The following is a 19,948-nucleotide window of genomic DNA, read 5'->3' as shown; positions in this document are numbered from 1 at the left end:
TGACACCTTTCCCCTCCCTGGCTGCTGGCTGACTTGCTTCTGAAGCTTAATGGATGGGATTGGCCCAGGGAGGTGAGAGGGGAGGGGAAGGGGGGGTGGGGTTAGGAACGGGAAGGAAGGGGTGCCTGGGGGTTGTGTGGATGTGTGTGCACCACCGGAGCTGAAGTTTCCCTGTGAGTGAACGTCTTACACAGACGAGCATCCTTGTACGGATTCCCCAAGTGTGTTCTTGCCCGTGTGTCTCTGTAGGTGTGCATGACACGTGTCTGTGTGCATGTGTGGCTGGAGGCCCCTAGAGGTCTAGCCTTGCACATATGCCCGTGACAGCGAGAGGGTCTGTCCTGCTCTGTACAGATGGGCGCGTTTGTGGCTGTCATTTACGGGGGCACGATTGTGGCTAATCGTGCGGCTGGCTCTGCACATCTCCCTGAATCTGTGTGTCTGAGAATGAGGGCCAGTGTTTCCAGCAATGTCCTGCTTACCACATGTGGACAGGGGGCTCTCTGCGCATGCCTGTCCCTCTTCATGCATGTCACTGTGTGTGCGCATTAACAGATAAAGTCGTGTGCATGCATTTGCACCTGTCTGATCTGGAATTCAGGACCTGGGGTGTTGGGGGAGGGGAGGGCAGAAGAGGGGAGGACTCCAGGGCTTGAGCTTCCAGAAGGGCAAGGCTGTGGGGGAGGGATGGTCGTAACTGGGCATCTGAAAGATGAATCCTCCCCTCCCCCACCCCTCCCCCTAATCCAGGGAAGGGTCTCCTTGTTCATAGCATCCTTCCATTAAATGTGTCCAAACCTATGTGTCTGTGTTCTGGCCAGTGGGGATGGATGTTGGGGGGGAGGGAGAAATGACAATATGAGAAGAGAGGGCGGGACTGGGGTCCCACCCTGCGCCCCAAGTGTCCGAGGCGCTTGACCATTGTGCGTGTTCGCCTGGCACGTCTCCGGCTCTGGGCACTGGGTGAGTATCGAGGTCCCCACCCCACCCGGAGTCTCCCATCAGCCTCTGCTTCTTGTCTCTGTCAGTGTCTCTCCGGGTCTCCTCTTGGCTTCGGTTTGGGGGTCGCTTGCTCTACAGCTGGATGGGGGCGGTCCCTCTTGCCCTCAGCTACTTCCTTCTCCTCTCTCTAGCTCTGTCTCGTCAAGTGCATTTTCTTCTCTCTCCTCCACTCTCGTGCCCGCTGGCATGTGCTGCTGTGTTTGCGGCGTGTCTGAGCTTCTCCTCCTGCCTCCCCCCCTGCTCTCCGGCCCCCTGTCTGGGGTGCCCTGGCCTGTGTTGTGACCCCGCGTCCCAGCTGGAGCTGTACAGTCCTCCTAGCCTGTGCTGCCCTCTCTCCTCTCCCTGGGGGTCTGCGGCTCTCGTGTGAGCCGTGGACTGTGGATGTCCCTCCGCCTGGACTTCTTTGGGGGGAGGGGTGTCTCTCACTGCTCTGGCGCCCAGTCTGAACGTCCTGGCCTTCCCTTTCCGGCCCTTCCAGACTGTGTTGGGGTGCACTGTGTGTCTGTCTGCGGTGGGGGGCTGTGTGTCCCCTCCTGGAGTCCCCCTCACCGTGTTGTCCCTGCTTGGGAAGTGGGGCTTGGTCCGCGCGTCCCTGCACGCGGTTGCGAGGCATCTTGTGTGATGTTGTGCGTCCCTCTCCCCCCTCTCCCTCGCTCTGCACCTGCGCGGGAGGGCTCTGGAGGGGGGAGGGTTAAGGGGGAGGGCCAGACCGGAAGTGCCTCCCCCTTCTCCTCCCCCCCGCGCCTCGCCCCTCCCCCTTCTCCCGCCAAGGGGGCCCCCACGTTCCCCTCCCCCCTGCCCGGCCCCCTCCACCGCCCGGCGCAGGACGGCAAGGGGTTAAGCCTCGCGCCCGCCGCCCGCCTCCGGAGCTGTCCGCGGTGCTGAAGCCGGCGCCGTCCGCGGTCCTCTCGCTCCCGCCGCGGCCCGACCCCGCGCCCCGCGCCCCCGCGCCCCCCGGCATGTGAGCCCCCGGCCCTGCCCTCCCTCCCGCGGGAGGGTGCGCGCCCCCTCCCCCTCCCCCCTCTCGGCGCGGGTCAGCATGAGGCGGGGCCTGGGGGCCCGGACACGGGGGTTCGGCCGAGCGGGGACGGGGACGCGGCGGCGGCGGCGGCGGCGGGGGCGGCCGGCACCGGGACCGGGCCCGGGGCCGGGGCCGCGGCGGCGATGGCTTTGTCTGCGGGCGGCGGCGCCGGGGGTCTCGGGGGCCGCCCCGGTGGGGGCTCCCTGCCGCAGCCGCCCCCCGCGCTCTCCTCCAGCTGGCCGGCCCTGGGGCCCCGGCGGCGCAGCGTCTGGTATATCTACAGGTAACGGAGCGCGCCGCCCCTTTTCTCCGCGGCCCGACCAGGAGGCCCCAGCCCGCTGTGACGACCCTCCCCCAGCCGCTAAATCCCCCATCCCTGGGACTCCTCCCCCGCCCCCAAGCCGCCCCCTCCGCCCTTCGCCCCTAACCTTCTCTCAGCACTAAAGCCTTTCCGGCCCCCTTGTCTCTACCCTTCTTTTTCTCATCCCCCTCCCTGGGCCTCTCTCCCCGAGCACCCCGCAACACACACACACACACACACACACACACACTCTCCAGGCCCCTCGCAGGCCCTTCCAGGCCCCCTTCAGCTCTTCCTCCAAGACCTTCCTCAAAGGGAGGCCCTCCGAACGGACTCCACTCCGGGTTTCGGGCCCCACTTGTCCTTCCTGCCACCCTTAGCGCCCCCATTCTGGAGCCCTCCGCTCAGGCACCTACACCCCAGGCCCGCGTTTCTCTGATTCCTGTATCCCCACACCCCTTCAAGGAGTTGGCAAGTCCCCCCATTCATACCCCTCTCTCCCATTCACAGTCATTCCCCCCCCATCACACACGCATCCCGCCCCCGGCCTCCCCTCCCCTCCCCTCCTCTTTTTCCGCTGCGTGTCACTGTGAGACTGTGCGTGTGTCCCTGTGGCTGTGTTGGTGTGCGTGCGTGTGTGCCTGCCTGCAGCCCTGTGTGTGTGTGTGTGTGTGTGTGTGTGTGTGTGTGTGTGAGAGAGAGAGAGAGAGAGAGAGAGAGAGAGAGAGAGGAATGGAGAGATGGTGGGCTCCCAGCCCACCCCCCAACTGTGTCTATCTGGGTGTCCGTGTTTGACGACGTCTGTCACTGTGTGTGACTTGGAGCGATAGCAAGGCTGTCTAGGGACTCGTGTGTGTTTGTGTGTGTTTGGGGGGGGGGGGTCTGTCCCAGGGACTGCGGCTGTGTTTCCCAACACCCACCCTCCTTTGCCAGGCCTGTCCTCTCCCCGACAGCTCCCCCCCTTCACCAGTGACTCCGTGTGTCTCCATCCCCATGCGCCCCTCTCCCTGCCCCCTGAGGGTCTATGCCTGTGTGGGGCACGTGTGCTGAGACACGGCTGAGCTTCTGCACCGGGAGCTGCATCTGCCTGTGTGTGCCGCTTCTCAGCATGGGAGGGGGCTGGCTTCCCCGCGTGGGGGCCCGTGTGCAGGCCCTGGAGAGGCCGGTGGAGATGGTACGCGGGGAGGGGCTGAGTACCAGAGGGGGGCGCTATGTACAGCAGCAGGCTCTGGGCTGTGGGATGCTGGGTGTGTGAGAGGGACCTTCAGGGTGGGGGTGGAGGGAGTCGATGCTGCTGCAGTCTCTGTGTGTGGGATCTGGTGAACAAGAGCTGGCCGCTGAGCTCCAGAGGCCGCTCAGGGTCGCCGAGGGATGGCTTGGGGGAGAGCATTGTGCGCGCTCCTGCGGGGCAGGTAGTCAGCAGTACGGCGCATGAATGGGGTGCTGCGTGGGTAGCGAACACTAGGGCAGGGGTGGGGTTAGAGGGTCTGGGTAGGAGGGTGACAGGATGAGAATGGAACGGCGGCGGGGGGACACTGAAGTGGGGGGAAATGGGGAACACCAAAGCATAGAGCGGGTGTAGAGTGTGCGGGGAAATGGGGTAAGGAGGCAATGCAGGAAATGTGAAGAGAATTTGGGGGTGGGGATTTAGGCAGTTTAGGGAGAGCACAGACAGAGGATGCAGGGAATGTAAATGAAATGCAGCTGCAAGTAAAAGGAGGCGGAAGGAAGGGTGTGTGATGAAGTGAATTGAGGATGTAAAAGTAGGAGGAGGCTTCCACGGATGAGAATGGAAGGGGGGGGGACTGGGGAGTATGGAGGAAACCTAGGATGCTGTAGGGGACACAGTGGAGGTTCTGCACAGAGGCTCGAGAGGATGTGGGAGGGAGGAGGGCAAAGGAGGGGGAGAGGTGGCCTGAGAGGAGGTGGCCTGGCCCAGGAGGTCACAGAAATCAATGGAAGACACTTTGGGAAAGAGGATGTGGGGTGTGTGAGGGCAATTTGGGAGGTGGAGGGAGGGCCCCGTGGGGTGTGATGAGGGCTTGTGGAATGAGGGCTGATGGGGGGTGGGTTAGGGTCCTGTGGAGCTTCCAGCTGGTTTGGAGGAGGGGGGATCGGGGTGCAGAGCGAGGTGGGGGCATACACAGGAGTGGGGGAGAAGGAGTACAGAGTTGCAGGAATCTGTGAGGACAAGGGGGCCATTAGGCAGCTCAAGAAGAATGTGGTGGATGAGAGAGGCACCACACAGAGCTGGGATTTGTGAGAGAAATTCGTGGGAAGGAGAGAGGCATATGCCCAGGGTGGGGAGACTTGAGAGGGTGGGACAGAGGGGGTGCTTCGATGGTCAGGGGGTGTTTGGATATTATCGGGGTATATGGGTTGCCTGCGGGGAATTAAAATCTCGGCTTTGACATTTTTCTGGTGGTGCGAACTTGAGCAAGTTATTTCTCCGTGCCTCAGTTTCCTCATCTATAAAACGCGAATGATAACAGTCAACCCCTCCCAGGGGTGTTGTAAGGACCGAGTGAATAAATAAATGCAAAGTGCTTGGAACGCCATCTGGCATTCAGCAGTGGTTCAATAGATGTTACTCCTTGTTGTGTTACAGGCATAGCCTGGGATAAATTTCAGGCACTGGAGGGGCACGTGCATGGTGAACTGGGGACAGATGTCTCTGTGCTGGGGTATTTGGGTGCCGTGGAGTGGAGCGTATTACTACTGAGTGACCCAGGTATTTTCTGGGGAATTGTTGAAGACTTTTGTTGGCTGTGTGAGCTCAGGCAAGTTGCTTAACCTTTCTGTGCTTCCGTTTCCTCACTTGTAAAGTGGAAATGGTACACACAGCTACCTAGAGGCTGACTGTGGGAGACAATTAAGTCATTTACCCATGAGGGGTTTCAAATACTGCCTCACACATAGCAAGTGCTTCTTCTTGGCATCTAAAGGATATGGGAGTTTTGTTGAATTGTATCGGGGGATGGGCTGTTTGGGGAAGGCTTATGTATGAAGTGTGAGGAGAATGTGTGGGTGAGAGATTCCAGGGGCAGGGGAAAATTGGGGGGAAAGCAGGGGTTTGTGGCATGCATGAAGGCAAGCGAAACTGCTGTAAGTGAGGACTAAAGGGGATCTGAAGAGCATTACTGGCCACTGGGGGGGCCCTGGAGATCTGGAAGGGCTATGGGGGTAGCAAGGATACGAGGGCTCGAAGGAGCATGTCAGGTTACGCCGTGGGCACCGAGGTGGGGACAAGGATGCCACAGCGTTCATGGTCAGGAGTAGGTAGCTCTGACTTCTCAACCAATTCCTGTCAGCCCTGTCCACTCGCTCCTGGAGGCTTCTTTGCCTCTTTCCTCCCCTCCCCTCCCCCGTCCCTTTCAACCCCTTCCCTCCTTCTCTTCCAACATCCCCTCTACCCAGCTACAAAGGTGGCTGGTCCCTGGGTTGAATATAAGGTCAGAAAGACATAGCGGGTATGGTGTAGACGGGTTTACTGGACCATCGTGAACCTGGAGCAAGGGCAGTTGTGGGCTGCGTCTACATGTGCATGCCTGCTGTTGGACCCACCAGGTTATAACGAGGAGGGTGGGAGCAGGGATGTGCAGAACACCGTCCCTACGGTACCGCCGTATGGATTTGACAGTGGATGTCAGGGGGGGTCGTGGGAGTATCCGGCGTGCTTGTGTGTGTGGAGGGAGGGTGGCACGGAAGTACAGTAGGAGCACCTTACGTTTTGTTGGCGTGTGCTGGTTTATGTTCAGGGGGCGTGTTATGGGAACACACCGAGATCAAAGTGAAGGGGAGTTATTAGTGGAGCATACTGGGGTGTGGCGGGGTGTTACTGAAATATACTGGAGTATCCGTGGAGGGCTGTTCTGCGAGGTCTCTGGGGGTAGGTAATCGGAGTGCGCGGGGAGCGCGCTTGGCTGTGATTGGAGTGTGTTAGGGCCCGCGGATATTACCGGGGGACGATGAGGGGGTCTGTGTGTGTGCTGGGCCGGGTTTCTGACCTGACTGCAAGACGCAGCGAGGCACGTGTTCGGGTGGCTCTGGGGTGGGGGTGATTGTGGGTATTCTGAGGCGCCTGGAGCCAGGGCGTCTGGGTATTCCTGCTGTGTACTGGGGTGCCTGGAATGGAATGGATGTGTAATCCTGATGTACGCAGTGGTGACGTCTAGGGTTTGGGGCTGGTATCTGAGTGAGCCCCGGGCGGCTGTGGAGATACACGGAATAGTTTTGCGTTTAACTGAACTTTGCTGCGTATGTGAGCCTTGCCTAAATGTGCTGGTGGGCTCTGGTGGCCTTCCTGGGGACCATCCACATATTCACACGCAGTTTGCATTTTGCTAGAATCTACCGACTGCATGAAAGAGGTACATTTGAGATATACCGGGAAGTAGATGTCAGCGCTGTCCGCTAGAATTTTCTGCGGCGATGGAGATGTTCTGTATCGGTGCTGTCCAGCGTGGTAGCCACTAGCCGCATGTGGCTGCCAGGCACTTGGAAACGTGGCTAGTGAGACTGAGGAACTGAATTCTTCAATTTAATTTTTAATTAATTTGCATATAAATAGACACAGGCAGCTAGTGGGCACCACATTGGACGCTGCTGAATAAGCAGTTTTACAATACGTGTGGGGACCTGGGGAGTTGGTACTGTAGCATATATATGGTCAAGGAGCTGGGAGAGGTATTATCCAAGTACACGTGTCCTCTAGACCAAAAGACTTGACCGAACGAAGACAGCGCATGGATTCTATTGCGCATGTGCTACGGTACCCAGCCCTGTGCCGAATACTATGTGTACTATATATAGGGAACTTCCACAGCGACCCCATCAGGTGGAGCCTGTTATTGTCCCGCATTATAGATGAGGAAACTGAGGCCACAAAGGTTGAAGGCGTGGGCTCAAGGTCACAGACGGAAAGTGGCCAGCAGGGCCTCCAGCCAGGCTGTCCGTTGATCCGGCAGCTTAGCTCCCCGTTCCTCACACTGTGCTTTGCTGAATGGATGGGTGGATGGAAGCACGGATGGATGAATGAGGAAAGACTGAGTGGGAGAGCGAGCGCTCTGGGCTCTGAGGGGGAGGCTCGTCAGGGCTGCCGCGAGCATACACACGTGGAGTGGGTGAGGCAGCTCCTCGGAGCGGGGATGACTGGTTCTGGAGCTTGGGCTCAGGTCACCAGGTGGCTGGTGGGGCACGTGGGTCTCATGATTCCTTTTCCACCCGCCCCACCCCGCCCCTCCCCCACCCTCCCCGCCAGTGATTACATCATCAAGGAGAAGACAGTTCTGCTGCAGAAGAAGGACAGTGAGGGGTTTGGGTTCGTGCTCCGGGGGGCCAAGGGTGAGTGGCGGCCGGGGAGGGGACGGGGGAAGGGCTCTCTGACCCAGGGGGGAAGACAGGGAAAGGGACCCCAGCCTGCCCACCACCCCACCCCAGGGTGCTGGTCCCACAGCTACGGTGAGGCCTCCGTGACTTGGGTCTGAGCCCCATCCCCTGCTCGGCCTCTCCACCCCCTCCCCTCCGACCCCGCCGGCTCCTCCCCATCTGCAGCGCAGACCCCCATCGAGGAGTTCACCCCCACCCCGGCCTTCCCGGCGCTGCAGTATCTGGAGTCGGTGGACGAGGGTGGCGTGGCATGGCGAGCTGGACTGCGAATGGGAGACTTCCTCATTGAGGTGAGTCCCGGCCCCCAACCCCAAAGGCCTCTCCAAAGACCCTACCCCTGGCCCACCTTCCACAGACACCGCGCTCTCCTCTGGGCCCCTAGCAACAAATCCTCAGACCCCCTCGTGATCTATGCCAGGATGCGGCTGCCCAAGTCCAGATTCTCCTTTGGCACCAAAGCTTCCCAAACCCCGCCCCCCCCCCCCCCCCCCCCCGCAGCCAGCCTCTGCTTCTTCAGTGACTCCATCTGAAAGCCTTTCTGAAGTATCTCAGATGACAGAGCTGTTCCCCGCCCCCCCCAGGGCACGGGCTTGCACACATACACACACACACACACAATGCTGGAGGGCAAGGAGGGAGAGAGAGGCAAATAGGGTGGGCCCAGCCCCTTCCCCAACCCTGAGGCCAGGAGAGTTACAGGAACAGAGTGTTGGGGGCTTGCAAGGCAGAGGAGGGTCAAGGGGAGAGAAGGGTGACCGACAGTGCCACATACAGGGCAAGGCAGGAGGAGGCCGCTTCGGTGGGGACCCTGAAGTGGAAAGCATCCCTCCCCTCACCTATTGGGTGTGCTCTGGGGGGTGTCTGTGCCACAGGTGAACGGGCAGAATGTGGTGAAGGTCGGCCACCGGCAGGTGGTGAACATGATCCGCCAGGGGGGCAACACGCTGATGGTCAAGGTGGTGATGGTCACCAGGCACCCGGACATGGATGAGGCTGTGCATAGGAAAGGTGCTCCTCCCCCACTCGTGTGGCCAGGCCCGGGCCCCCCACTGCTACTAGACTTCAATCCTCAGGGAGCCCTAATGGCCCAAGGGTCCCCACCACCACCAGCAGCGTTCCCTCCCCCAGGGCTGCTGGTTCAGGGCCTCTGGAGAGGAACTGAGTGAGGGCTCAACATGCACATGCGGATGGCATCTCTTCTCCGAGCTCTGGAAGCGCCAGAGCTCCGCGGTGGTGCACGGGCAGGGGGGAAGGTCACGGGCTTTCCTTCCAGGGTGCTGATGCCTGATCCCGCTCGTTTTTCCAGCACCGCCGCAGGCTAAGCGGCTCCCGCCTCCAACCATCTCCCTGCGGTCCAAGTCTATGACCTCAGAGCTGGAGGAGCTGGGTGAGCTTGCGGGGCTGCTGGGGCCCAGGTGCTGCGGACGGAAAGGGGCAGAGGGAGGCTGGACCGTCCCTTGAGTTTGTTAGTGTTGTTAGTGACCAGGGGTCCTCGTCCTGGTCCTGTCCCCCCGTCCATGGGTCAGACTGTCTCTGGCCTGCGTGTGCGTCGCTGGGAAAGGGCGTCTGAGAGCCGACTGTCCTTCGTCCTCTTACATCTGTTTCTGTGTCGGGGTCTCTCTGCGTCCGTACGTTCCTCTCTGCGGGTCCCTGTTTCCTTTCTAGCCCCTCTCGCTCTGTTCCACCTGAACCCCACCACCATTCTCCATCTCTCCCTCCACCAGCTCCCCTCACTCCCACTAACAGAAAGGAAGGCGAGCCCCTCCCTCCAGACGGGGCTGTTTCCCCTGCCGGGGGCGGATCAGGCAGCTAGCCGACCGCCCTCACCCCAGGGCCCTGAGGGAGGCGGGCGTTCCAGAAAGGGGGCCCCTCGCCTCCCCCTGAAGTCCTAACTCTTCGCTCCTCTACTGCCTCTCCCCCGGGCTAGTCTCGCCCTGGAAGAAGAAGAGTGGTGAGTGGGCACAGGACTGGCGGGAGGGCCCCCGACCCTATATCCCGCCGGCGGGCTCGCCCCTCCCCCATCCCGGCCCCTCACTGCCCCACTCGCGCTTGCGCACGCCCGCTGGCCACGCCCGCTGGCCACGCCCGCTGGCCGAGCCCGCTCCGCCCCGCCCTCCGGGGGCGCCCCTGGGCTTCATCCGCGTCCTTTGCCCACAGAGTACGAGCAGCAAGTTGCGCCGGTGCCCAGCGTGGAGAAAAAGCGGACCGTGTATCAGATGGCTCTCAGTAAGATGGCCCCGCTCCCTGGGCTGCCCAGGGCCCGACCCCGCACCGCCTGGGGTGCCGCAGCCGCTCCACCCCTCTCCAGGCCCGCGCCCCTTCAGCCACCCCCGCACTGATCACCTTCACGCCTCAGCTTGGCCCCAGCCATCATGAGGCTGAGTTCCCACCCCTGCTTTGAGCCTCTCCGCACTACCTTCTGCCTCCCTTCCATCCTCCCTCTCACGATGGCCGCCCTCACCCCTTCCCATCGCTGGGTCCTGCCTGCGGGGCTGGAGACTGTGTCTCCGAGCAGGGCCGTCGGGCCACCGGGAGGGAGACACGGGTGCCCTTTTCTGGTTCACACAAGACACTGAATGGGCTCCCGGCAGCTCTGTCTCTGCGCCAGGCCAAAGCAAACTTCGTTTCTCTGGCTCTCCGTCCCTCTTCCGCCTCCCCCTAGACAAACTGGATGAAATTTTGGCGGCCGCTCAGCAGACCATCAGTGCAAGTGAGAGTCCTGGGCCTGGTGGCCTCGCGTCCCTGGGCAAACACCGACCGAAGGGCTTCTTTGCCACTGAGGTAGGCAGCCTCGTCTGGGGAACCGGGCCCCTGGGGGGAAGGAAGCTTGAGGGTTGCACAGGGCAACTTGGAGCCTTTACCTCTCTCCTTGCAAATCCTTCCTGACTCCCCCGTGTTAAATGCCCGTCCTACGGGGCACCGCGCTTCCTGGGGTTCCCTCCTTTCTCCCCACTCTGGGCGTCCCCTTTCCTCTCGGCCCATCCTCTTCCTCCTTGTTGTTCCCCCAGATCCCATCTCTCTCACCTCCCTCCACTCTCCATCCTCTCCTGCCCAGCTCTTTCTGTTCATCTCCATCCCACCTCAGGGGTCTCAGGGAAGGTAAAACGGTGTCATGGATGGCGCTCCCTGGCCCAGGCACAGCGCATAATAATAGGTGCTCAACAAGTGGTAGTTATTAAAATATTAATTATCATCTCTGTCTGCGCTCTGCCTGCTAACCTATAGTGGGTGTTGATCACATTTCTGACACTACGATTTTACGTGGCTCATCTCATTCATTCCTTGGAATCATCCTGGGAGGTACACTCGGTTGTGATACAGAAGGGAAACTGAGGCTCAGAGAGGGAGCCGGGATTTCAACCCCAGGCAGTCAGGCAACTGGATCCGTGATCCAGCCACGGCCCTGGCTCTTCGGGTGGGGACCTGCTGGTCCCTTCCTGGCTGCCCTCCTCACTGAACTGGGCCCCTTCGTGGGGACACATCCCCCCACCAGCCCTGCCAGAGCTTTCCCCCCTCCCCCCTCCAGAGGCCACACGGGGCCCTACCTCTGTCTCCGCACTTCCTTCTTCTCTGCCCAGGCCCTGCCCTCTGACCCCACCCTCTGACTCCCTCTTTTTACAGGCCACACCCACCACTGGTGACCAAGGGACCACTGACTCTAAAACTGGGTGCTTTGACTCTTGCGGGACCATGGACCCCTGTGGCAGGCTGGCATAGTCCTCATAATAATGCTTATAAATGCATAAAATAAAACATAATTCGTAAGGGTCAAGAACAGTACCTAACCCCGGGGAGTGACAGTGGAAGGGTGTACCCTCCCGAGCGCCGTGCAAGCCCGAGCCCAGAGTTCAGCTCTCGTGAGTGGATGAAGTTAGGTTACAAGCCCCTTGACCCAAAAATAAAATTTTAAAAAATACGTAAGATAACAGAAGAAGCCAGTTACGCCGAAATACAGTTAGCAAAATATTTTTTGAAAGCAAAATTTGCGATCTAGTAATGTCGGTGCCTTTTCTTCACCGTGGTAGCCAGAAGGATCTGGTGCTGGATGTTGACTACTCTAATTTCGAAGTCCTAAGAAGCACAAACACTATTTAGAGAAATCTGCAGCCTCTGCAATGAAGAATACAGAAATACCTGTGATTTCTGTCGGGGATACAGTCACAGGTTTTGCTTAGACTGACGTGGGCTGTTGCCCACATCCTTAATTGAGAAAATGTTGTGTTTTAGCTGGAGAATAATGAAAATAAAGACGTAGGGTTTTCTCCCCACCCAAGTAAGCGCGCAGGGCCCCCCGAAATCCATCCATAGCCCTCTTAAGGGCTCAACCACCTATTCTAGAAGGCCTAGTACTTATTTATTTATTTATTTATTTATTGGCTGCCTGGGGTCTTCGTTGCTGCACGCAGGCTTTCTTTGGTTCCGTCGAGCGGGGGCTACTCTTCGTTGCGGTGCGCGGGCTTCTCATTGCGGTGGCTTCCCTTGTTGCGGAGCACGGGCTCTAGGCGCGCGGGCTTCAGTAGTTGTGGCGCACGGGCTCAGTAGCCGTGGCTTGCGGGCTCTAGAGCACAGGCTCAGTAGTTGTGGCGCACGGGCTTAGTTGCTCCGCGGCGTGTGAGATCTTCCCGGACCAGGGCTCAAGCCCGCGTCCCCTGCATTGGCAGGGGGATTCTTAACCACTGCGCCACCAGGGAAGCCCCCTAGTACTTTTACAAGAGCCAGAAATGCAGGTGGCAAATTTTGTATCGAGACTCCTAGAATTTCTCCCAGATTTAGAGGCAGAGGGTGCTTGGCCACTTCTCAGGGCTCGGCAGAGGGCCCTGCCTGCAGGAGCCATCACTTCACACCCATCCTTGGCTTTGCGAGGAATTTGACATCTCTGGGCCTATTAGGGTCATCTTCCGTGCCCACCTCCCCCCAGGGTCGGTGTAAGGATTAAATGTCCATAGGTAAGGGGGAGGGATAAATTCAGAGTTTGGGATTAACAGATACACACTACTGTATATAAAATAGATAAACAACAAGGACCTACTGTATAGCACAGGGAACTATATTCAATATCTTGTAATGACCTATGATATAAAAGAACCAGAAAAACTGAATAACTGAATCACTTTGCTGTACACCTTAATCTAACGCAACATTGTAAATCAACTATACTCCGATATATATATATAAAAAAAAGTCCTGTCCCCCCAAAAAAAAAAGTACATGGGCAGTAGAGCTAGGCAAACCTGCCTCCAAAGCCTGACCGCCTCTAACTTACTATGTCGCTCGGCCCACGCCTTTAATTTTTCTGTGCCTCAGTTTCCTGTTCTGTAACATAGGGGTAAAGCCAATCTTGCTGGTTCTTAGGAGGACTGAATGAGATCAGCTTCTAGTACAGAGGCTCTCAAGGAATGGTGAGCCTCCCCATGCCATAAAATAACAAACGGGAGACCCTACTGTGACCCCCGCCTGCGCCCCAGAGACCCCACAACAACATTCCAGGCTCGGTACGGAGTCTCTAGTAACAGATTAAGGCCAGTCCTGTTTTCATTTATTCAGCAAATGCATGGAGTACCCACCAAGTGCCAGGTTGCCAGGGTGCCAGCCCCTCCCTGCATGAACCTCCATTACAGGACAGACAAGATCCTGGCTCCAAAGACACCCCCAGGTGGGCCCAGACACTGGCCAATAGTATAACCAGCTGCCAGCCTGCCCCCATCTCCTAGAAATGAAACACCTGAGGTCTTCATGGGGCCTCCCTTTCCTCTGGATCCTGGAGGCCAGTGGTCATCTCCCCTTTTCTTCTCCCTCCTGGGGTCTGTCCCTGGGCCTCCCCCAAGCCCTCCCTCTCATGTTGAGGGCTCTCTCTTCCCCCATCTCTGCCCTCACCTCCCACCAGCCACCCTGATCTCTCTCAACCCCTGAGTCAACACAGGGACCCCTCTGTGACCTTCCTGCATCTCCGTGCCTCTCTCAGTGGGTGGTCTTGTTCTCATCTGGGTCTCCATCTCCCATCTGTTTCGGCTTCTCTCCCCTCTTCACTCTCCCACTTGGACTCCGCTGCACCTAAACCAGGGGGGCAAGCGGGCAGTGTGGAAGCCCAATGTGGCCCCCCAGGCTCCTTTTAACGGACCTGCACCACAGTGGACAGGGCAAAAGATTGTGCAAGACGCCACTGTTTAAAAACTTAAGGATGGAGAGATTTCAACCCTCCCTGAAAAACACACCTCTGCGTAAAACCTAAGGGGGGCTGGGAGGACCCTCTGCACCAACAGTGAGGGTGCAGACCCCGGGCAGATCCGTTGTAGGTCAAGGCCCCTCTTGGGCTCTGTCTCCTCCTAGGGCTCTGCAGTTCACCTGTCTGTCCTCCCCTCTGCGTGGCTTTGCTTTTCTTGGCTACTGTCCGTTACCTGGTGACTGACCGCCCTGGGGGGGGGGTCCCCTGATCCCCACCTCCCACATCTTGGTCTGGGTGGTCTGGGCTCTGGTTTCAGCCATTCTCTGGACTCAGTTTCTCCCTCTGGTTATTTTTACCATATCATCTTGGTCGCATCCTCTGCCTCTTCCCCTCCCGGGGCATGTCTGGACCTCCTAGGGTAGCTCTGGCCCTCTCCATGGCAGAATCTCTCAGGACTGCCTTTTTCTCCCTGCCTTGCTGGGTCCCTCTTTCTCCCCATGGCTGTCTCATGTCCCCTCCTGTCTCTCCCCTACACCTCTGGAGCCCCATCTCTGCCTCTGTCTCCCCACCTCTGTCTTTGTCTTGCTCTGTCTCTCCATGTGCCTCCCCCTCCGATATCTTCCCCCTCACCCCGTCCGGGCGCTGCCTCCCGAACGCGAATTTCCCAGCCCATCTTCAGCCTCTAGCCTGTGCACGGCACCAGGGCGCACTCTGCCATGGAGGCACCAGACCCACAGCGACCCACGAGGTGGCACAGGAAGAGGGCGGGACCTCTGGTCAACTCGCTGGGGAGGAGTCTGCCCGGCAGTTGGTGACGTCACACGCACCTGGCAGACTCTGATTGGCTGCCCCCTCTGCGCAGGAGAGACCGCTCCCCGTTTGTTGAGGGAGGTCAGCCTGTCTCACCTTGAGTCCGTCCACCCCTCAGGTAGTCACTCCTAGCCTCCTCAGACGCCATTATGGCTCCTCTGTCAGTCAGACATCTCCTCTGCCACTATGATCCCTCTTGTGCCAAGCTAACCCATTATTTGATCCCTCTTTTCCACTTAGAAGGTCTTCTGCCAGTGTGCCAATATGACGCCTCTCCCTTGAGTCTGGACCCTCTTCAGCTAGGGGAACCCTTCTTCTATCACTCTAACCCTTCCCCCGTTATTCTGTCCCCTCCCCATCACTCTGACCCCTCCCCTGTCACTGTGATCCTTCCCCATCACTCTCTCAAAGGAACAGGACTAGGGTTACGTCATCAGGGTGCTCCCCCCATTTTGTCAAGGTGTCCTTCATTCTACAAATATTTATTGAGCAACTACTATGTGCTGGACCTGCTGCTCGGCCCTGGGAGTATAGGAGGGAACCAGCCAAACAAAGTTACCTCCCTTAGAGAATTGACACTGGCGGGGGAGTGGGGGTATTTTGCGGAACTGGGTTCTGCTGTATATAAGAGAAACCCCCAGATAACAGTGGCTTGAACGAACAAATGCTTATATCTCTGTCGTCTTGAACAAGTCTGGAGTAGGGAGTCTGAGGCGGGTGTGGCAGCCTCCATGGTCTTGAAGACCTAGAATTCTTCTCACCCTAGCCACAAAGTCACCTCGTAGTCCAAGAGGCTGCTGGAGCTCCAACTGTTGCACCAGCATTCCAGGTAGCAGGAACAAGGAAGAGTGAAAAGGTAGAAGTAGAAAGGAGGGCACATTGTTGCTTCTTGGGTTACCTCTGATGAGACTTCCCAGAAGTAACACACAACACTTCCACTTATGCATCTGGGCCGGCTTTAGTCCTATGACCACACCTAGCCACAAGGGAGGCTGGGAAATGTAGTCTCTCGATAGGTGCCAAATAAGATGGGGGTTTTCTTACCAAAGAAGAAGAGTAGGATGGGTATTGGGTAGGCTACATGCCCAGGGAGACAGACAATAAACAAGTAAGCAAGTAATTATAATAACTCTAACCTAGGGTAGGTGGAGGAAATTACGATGCAGAGTAATAGGAGGAAGGCTTTCCAGGGAGGAGACATCTGAAACTACCAGATCCCACCCAGTGTCACCCTGCTGTCTGATGTCATCTCCCACCCCTCAGCCCTTGGCTCACCCACTCCAGACACACTGGCTTCCTAACTATTCCTTGAACACAGCAGGCTCACTCCCACCTCAGGACCTTTGCACTTGCTGCTCCTTCTGCCTGCAATACTCTTCCCCGGGATACATCCCTGGCTGCTTCCTTCAGGAGTTTGCTCAGGTTGTACCCTCTCAGTGGGGTCTTCTTGACTGCCTGATTTTAAATTACAGTCTCCCTCTCTTCTGTCGCTTACCTCCATCTGACCCACGTCGTATTTTACTAATTTATTTTGTTTATGGTCTGCCTGTCCTTCACGTGGGCAGGGACTTTTGTCTGTTCTGTTTACGGCTGCATCTGCGGCATCTAGAACAGCCCCTGGCATGAATCAGGTGCTCCATAAATATCTGTGGAATGAATGAATGATGCAAACACAGAAATAGTCCCAGTCCAAGGTGCGGGCAGTGAGAGGGGTAGCACAGGTGCATTCTATGAAGGTCTAGAGCATCACTGTCCGCTAGAGCGCTCTGTGAGGATGGAGATGTTCTCCCTCTGCACTGTCCAATATGGCAGCCACCAGCCATGAGTGACAACTGAACACTTGAAATGTGGCCAGTGTGATGGAGGAAGGGAGTTTTCAACTTCAGCTTATTTAAATTTATTCAAATTAATTGAAATGTACATCTGAATGGCTAGTGGCCACTGGATTAGGAAGTGCAGGGCTAGAGGAAGGGGGTGGCCAGGCCAGGGTGGGGGCCAGGATGAGAAGCAGTTTTCCCTTAGCAGAGAGTGGGGAAGGGATTTTCCAGGCAGAGGGAACAGCAGATGCTGAGGCTCTGAGCTGAGAAACAGCACAGGGAATTCAGAGAACTGGGAGTGGTTAGAGCAGGGGGACAGGAGGGGGCGTGGTGGGGAGGTGAGGGCACTTAGGGTCACACCCCAAAAGTGGGGACCCCATCCAAAGAGGCCTTCCTTTCTATGAACTTCTGGTCTCAAAGACGGAGAAGGAAGACACGTGGGGCCACCTGGCAGAAGCAGGGGAGTCGGGGCCCGAGAGTGCCTGACATTGGCTTGTTCATTTGACACAAGCTTATAGAACATCAGGCCTGTTTGGGGACTGGGGACCTAGCAGTGAACCAGACTGATAAAGTCACTGCCCTCAGGAAGGTTGCATTATGACTTCTGTGGGCCTTTGGCACTTTTTGCCCCTCCTTCCTAAAAAAAAAAAAAAAAGTTAAAAGTCAAAGTTTTATGACTGAATTATAATTATTTTTCCCTCCTATTTGAAAAGAAATTAAAACATTTCCCCTAAAAGTATCGTGGGCCCTTGACCCTGTACCCACGGTGCCTGGGATAATGTCTGGTGTCTTCAGGGAGCTGATGTTCTCGCCAGGAAGACAGACAGACAGTAAGCAAGAAGTGAGAGAAGTGTTATGAAGAAAACAGGACAGGGAAATGCAGTAGGCGGTGACTGGGAGGGGTATTTGAGCAGAGGACATAAAGATGGAAAGGAATCGGTGATGACCGGGAGGAAACCATTGCAGAGAGAAGATCCAGGACTTGTAAGTGTCCTAAAGCAGGGGTGAACCTTGCGGCACTGCAGGAGCAAGAAAAGGTGGGTGTGGTGGGACCAGAGTGGGAGATATAGGCGAGGGCTAGATCATACACGGTGTCTTAAATCACCGTGATTCTTAATCTAAAATCAGAGCCTGAGATAAGGATGCTTGAGACAATGATTTCCTAAGGGGGAACCTGTAAGGGCATGGGGGAGACAGGATGGGCTGCAGAGAAGGTCAGCAACCCTGGTCCCCACTGGAGTTTGCCTTCAGCCTGGTCCCTTGGGGAGCTCGGGAGTGTGAACTGCAGGATGGAGATGATCCCTCCTTAGACCTTCCTGTCAGTTGGCTGCAGGCTGCTCCCAGAAGTGGGGGCATGTAACAGCTTGGGCACGTCAACGCCTTTGGAGGGGGAATGATTCTTCAGAGCAAGGGGCAGCCAAGTGTTGCAGGCAGGTGACACAGTGGCTGGGGATGGGCACAGCATCCTGGCTGAGGAGATCTGGGTGGGCACAGGCAGTGTCTACCCCAGGGGGCTTTGAAGACCAGACTTGGGAACTCGGATCCCTTCCTAACTGATGTGAGATGCTAGTGTAGGATTTTAAGCAGGGCAATAACATGATCAGAATTTCTTTTAGAAAGATCCCTCTGACTCTTGCGTGGAAAGCAGACCAGGAATGGGTGGCAGGACAAGGTGGGCAGCCAGGAGACAAGGAAGAGGCTACTGCCGTCATCTAGGCAGGCAGTGGTGGTAACTTGGACCTGGGCAGTGACAGCAGGGGTGGAGAAAAGTGCCCAGATTAGTGATCGGCTTGGGAAGCAGAGCAGACAGGCTCAGTTGATAATCTGACGTTTTCCCCCTCTTTCTCCCTGCTGCCGCTGTCAGGACTCAGAAACCTTTCCCTACCCCAGAATTCCCTTCCCTCTCCTTCACACCCCTCTCCCTTCCTGCAGAGGCTGGGGAAGGAATGGAGGATGGCTGTGTGGGGAATCCATGGATTTTCATGCCCTGACTGATGTTTCTCTGCTCTCTTTTCTCTCTCCTCCTCTGACTGCCAACCCAAAGTCGAGCTTTGATCCCCACCACCGCTCCCAGCCAAGTTATGAACGTCCTTCTTACCTGCCTCCAGGACCTGGGCTTATGCTCCGGCAAAAGTCTATTGGTATGTCACCTGCAAGGGTGGGTGTAAGGGATGCCAATGGGGAAAGGGGAGGCTGGGAGAGTGACAGTTTACGGGGAAAACAAGGGAGCCTGGGAATGTTCTTTTCTCCTTCCATATGTGACCATCAAGTTGGGCGAAGAGCTCAGGCTTTGTTGCTGGGCAAACCTGGGTTTGAATCCTGGCTCTTGTCCATCCTGGCTGTGTGACCCAGGGCAGGCAGCTTCACTTCTCTGGGCCTAGGGCTCTGCATCTAGAAAATGGGGACATCATTGCCCCTGCCTGGATGCAGTTAAGTCAAAACCACCACAGACCCTGGTTCATTCTCTCTTATGCCAGAGTCCATTCATTCATTCATTCATTCTACAAATGTTTAGTGAGCACTACCATATGCCAGGCTAAACTGCTGGGGATTTGTCAGGGAACAAAACAGACTAAAGGGTCCTGCCCGCATGGAGCTTACCTTCTAGCTGGGGAAGACAGACAACAGCTTATAAGGATAAGAAATAAGAAAATGATATAGTATGTTAGCTGTGTTAAGTGCTATGGAAAAAAATAGAAAAAGAGGAGAATGAGTTGAGATGTCAGGAGTGCTGGGGGGCAGGTGTGAGCTGAAACTTGGAGATGAAGTGGGGAGCCATGGGACTATCTGGAAGTAAGGCATTCCACACAGCAGGAACAGCCAGTGCAAAGGTCCTGAGGTAGGTAGGACCGAGCTGCCATTTGCTAAGAGAGCAGCTTGGGAAGATCGTGGGGAGGAGATCGGGAGCTCAATTTGGGGCCTGCTTAGTTTGAGATGCCAGTGAGACATCCAAGTGGATGCAGCATTTGGATATAGAAGCCCGGAGCTCAGGGGCAAGGATTGGGTCCGAGACAAGGCATGGGAGTCTTCAGCAGGGAAGCAGTGAACGAAGCCATGACACTGGTTGAGATAGTCAACGGAGAGCGAGTAGTCAGAGGGAAAAGGGAATCAAGGACTGAGCCCTGGCCGTCGATAAGGAGGCAAAAGATTCCACTCCTCCAGTTCCCTCCAAGTTGTTTTGCTGTTTGGATCTAGCTTTTCCCCAGCTTCAGTGTCCACAGTCCACCAGTGTGTGTCATTTGCCTAGTATCAGTTACCTATACATCTGCCTGACGTTGCTTACCTATGAACTGGCTCCCTCTTTTAAATATTAGCCTCACCCTAAGCAGTGCTATCTGTGAAATCACAGATCTGATGTGCTAATTACATTTCTTTTCTGCACGTACATGAAAAGAAATCTGTAAGTATGCCCAGAAACACGGTATCTCTTCCTGGTTCAAGCCATT

The 19,948-nt window shown here is 56.9% G+C and overlaps 1 protein-coding gene across 1 annotated transcript in view; it reads left to right on the top strand.

The window, feature by feature from the left end:
- SHANK1 (SH3 and multiple ankyrin repeat domains 1) overlaps nucleotides 1–19,948 on the top strand; it is a 46,160-nt gene that overhangs the window by 19,828 nt on the left and 6,384 nt on the right. The window contains exons 15-23 of the mRNA XM_079906741.1: nucleotides 46–72; nucleotides 7,585–7,667; nucleotides 7,878–8,002; nucleotides 8,585–8,720; nucleotides 9,019–9,099; nucleotides 9,640–9,663; nucleotides 9,870–9,938; nucleotides 10,375–10,493; nucleotides 18,547–18,643. Of these exons, the coding sequence (XP_079762867.1) occupies nucleotides 46–72; nucleotides 7,585–7,667; nucleotides 7,878–8,002; nucleotides 8,585–8,720; nucleotides 9,019–9,099; nucleotides 9,640–9,663; nucleotides 9,870–9,938; nucleotides 10,375–10,493; nucleotides 18,547–18,643 (761 nt within the window). The remainder of the gene's footprint in view (nucleotides 1–45; nucleotides 73–7,584; nucleotides 7,668–7,877; nucleotides 8,003–8,584; nucleotides 8,721–9,018; nucleotides 9,100–9,639; nucleotides 9,664–9,869; nucleotides 9,939–10,374; nucleotides 10,494–18,546; nucleotides 18,644–19,948) is intronic.

This window comes from Stenella coeruleoalba, assembly GCF_951394435.1.
Source record: "Stenella coeruleoalba genome assembly, chromosome: 20".
Classification (NCBI taxonomy): domain Eukaryota; kingdom Metazoa; phylum Chordata; class Mammalia; order Artiodactyla; family Delphinidae; genus Stenella; species Stenella coeruleoalba.
This window is presented reverse-complemented; position numbering and strand designations above follow the sequence as displayed.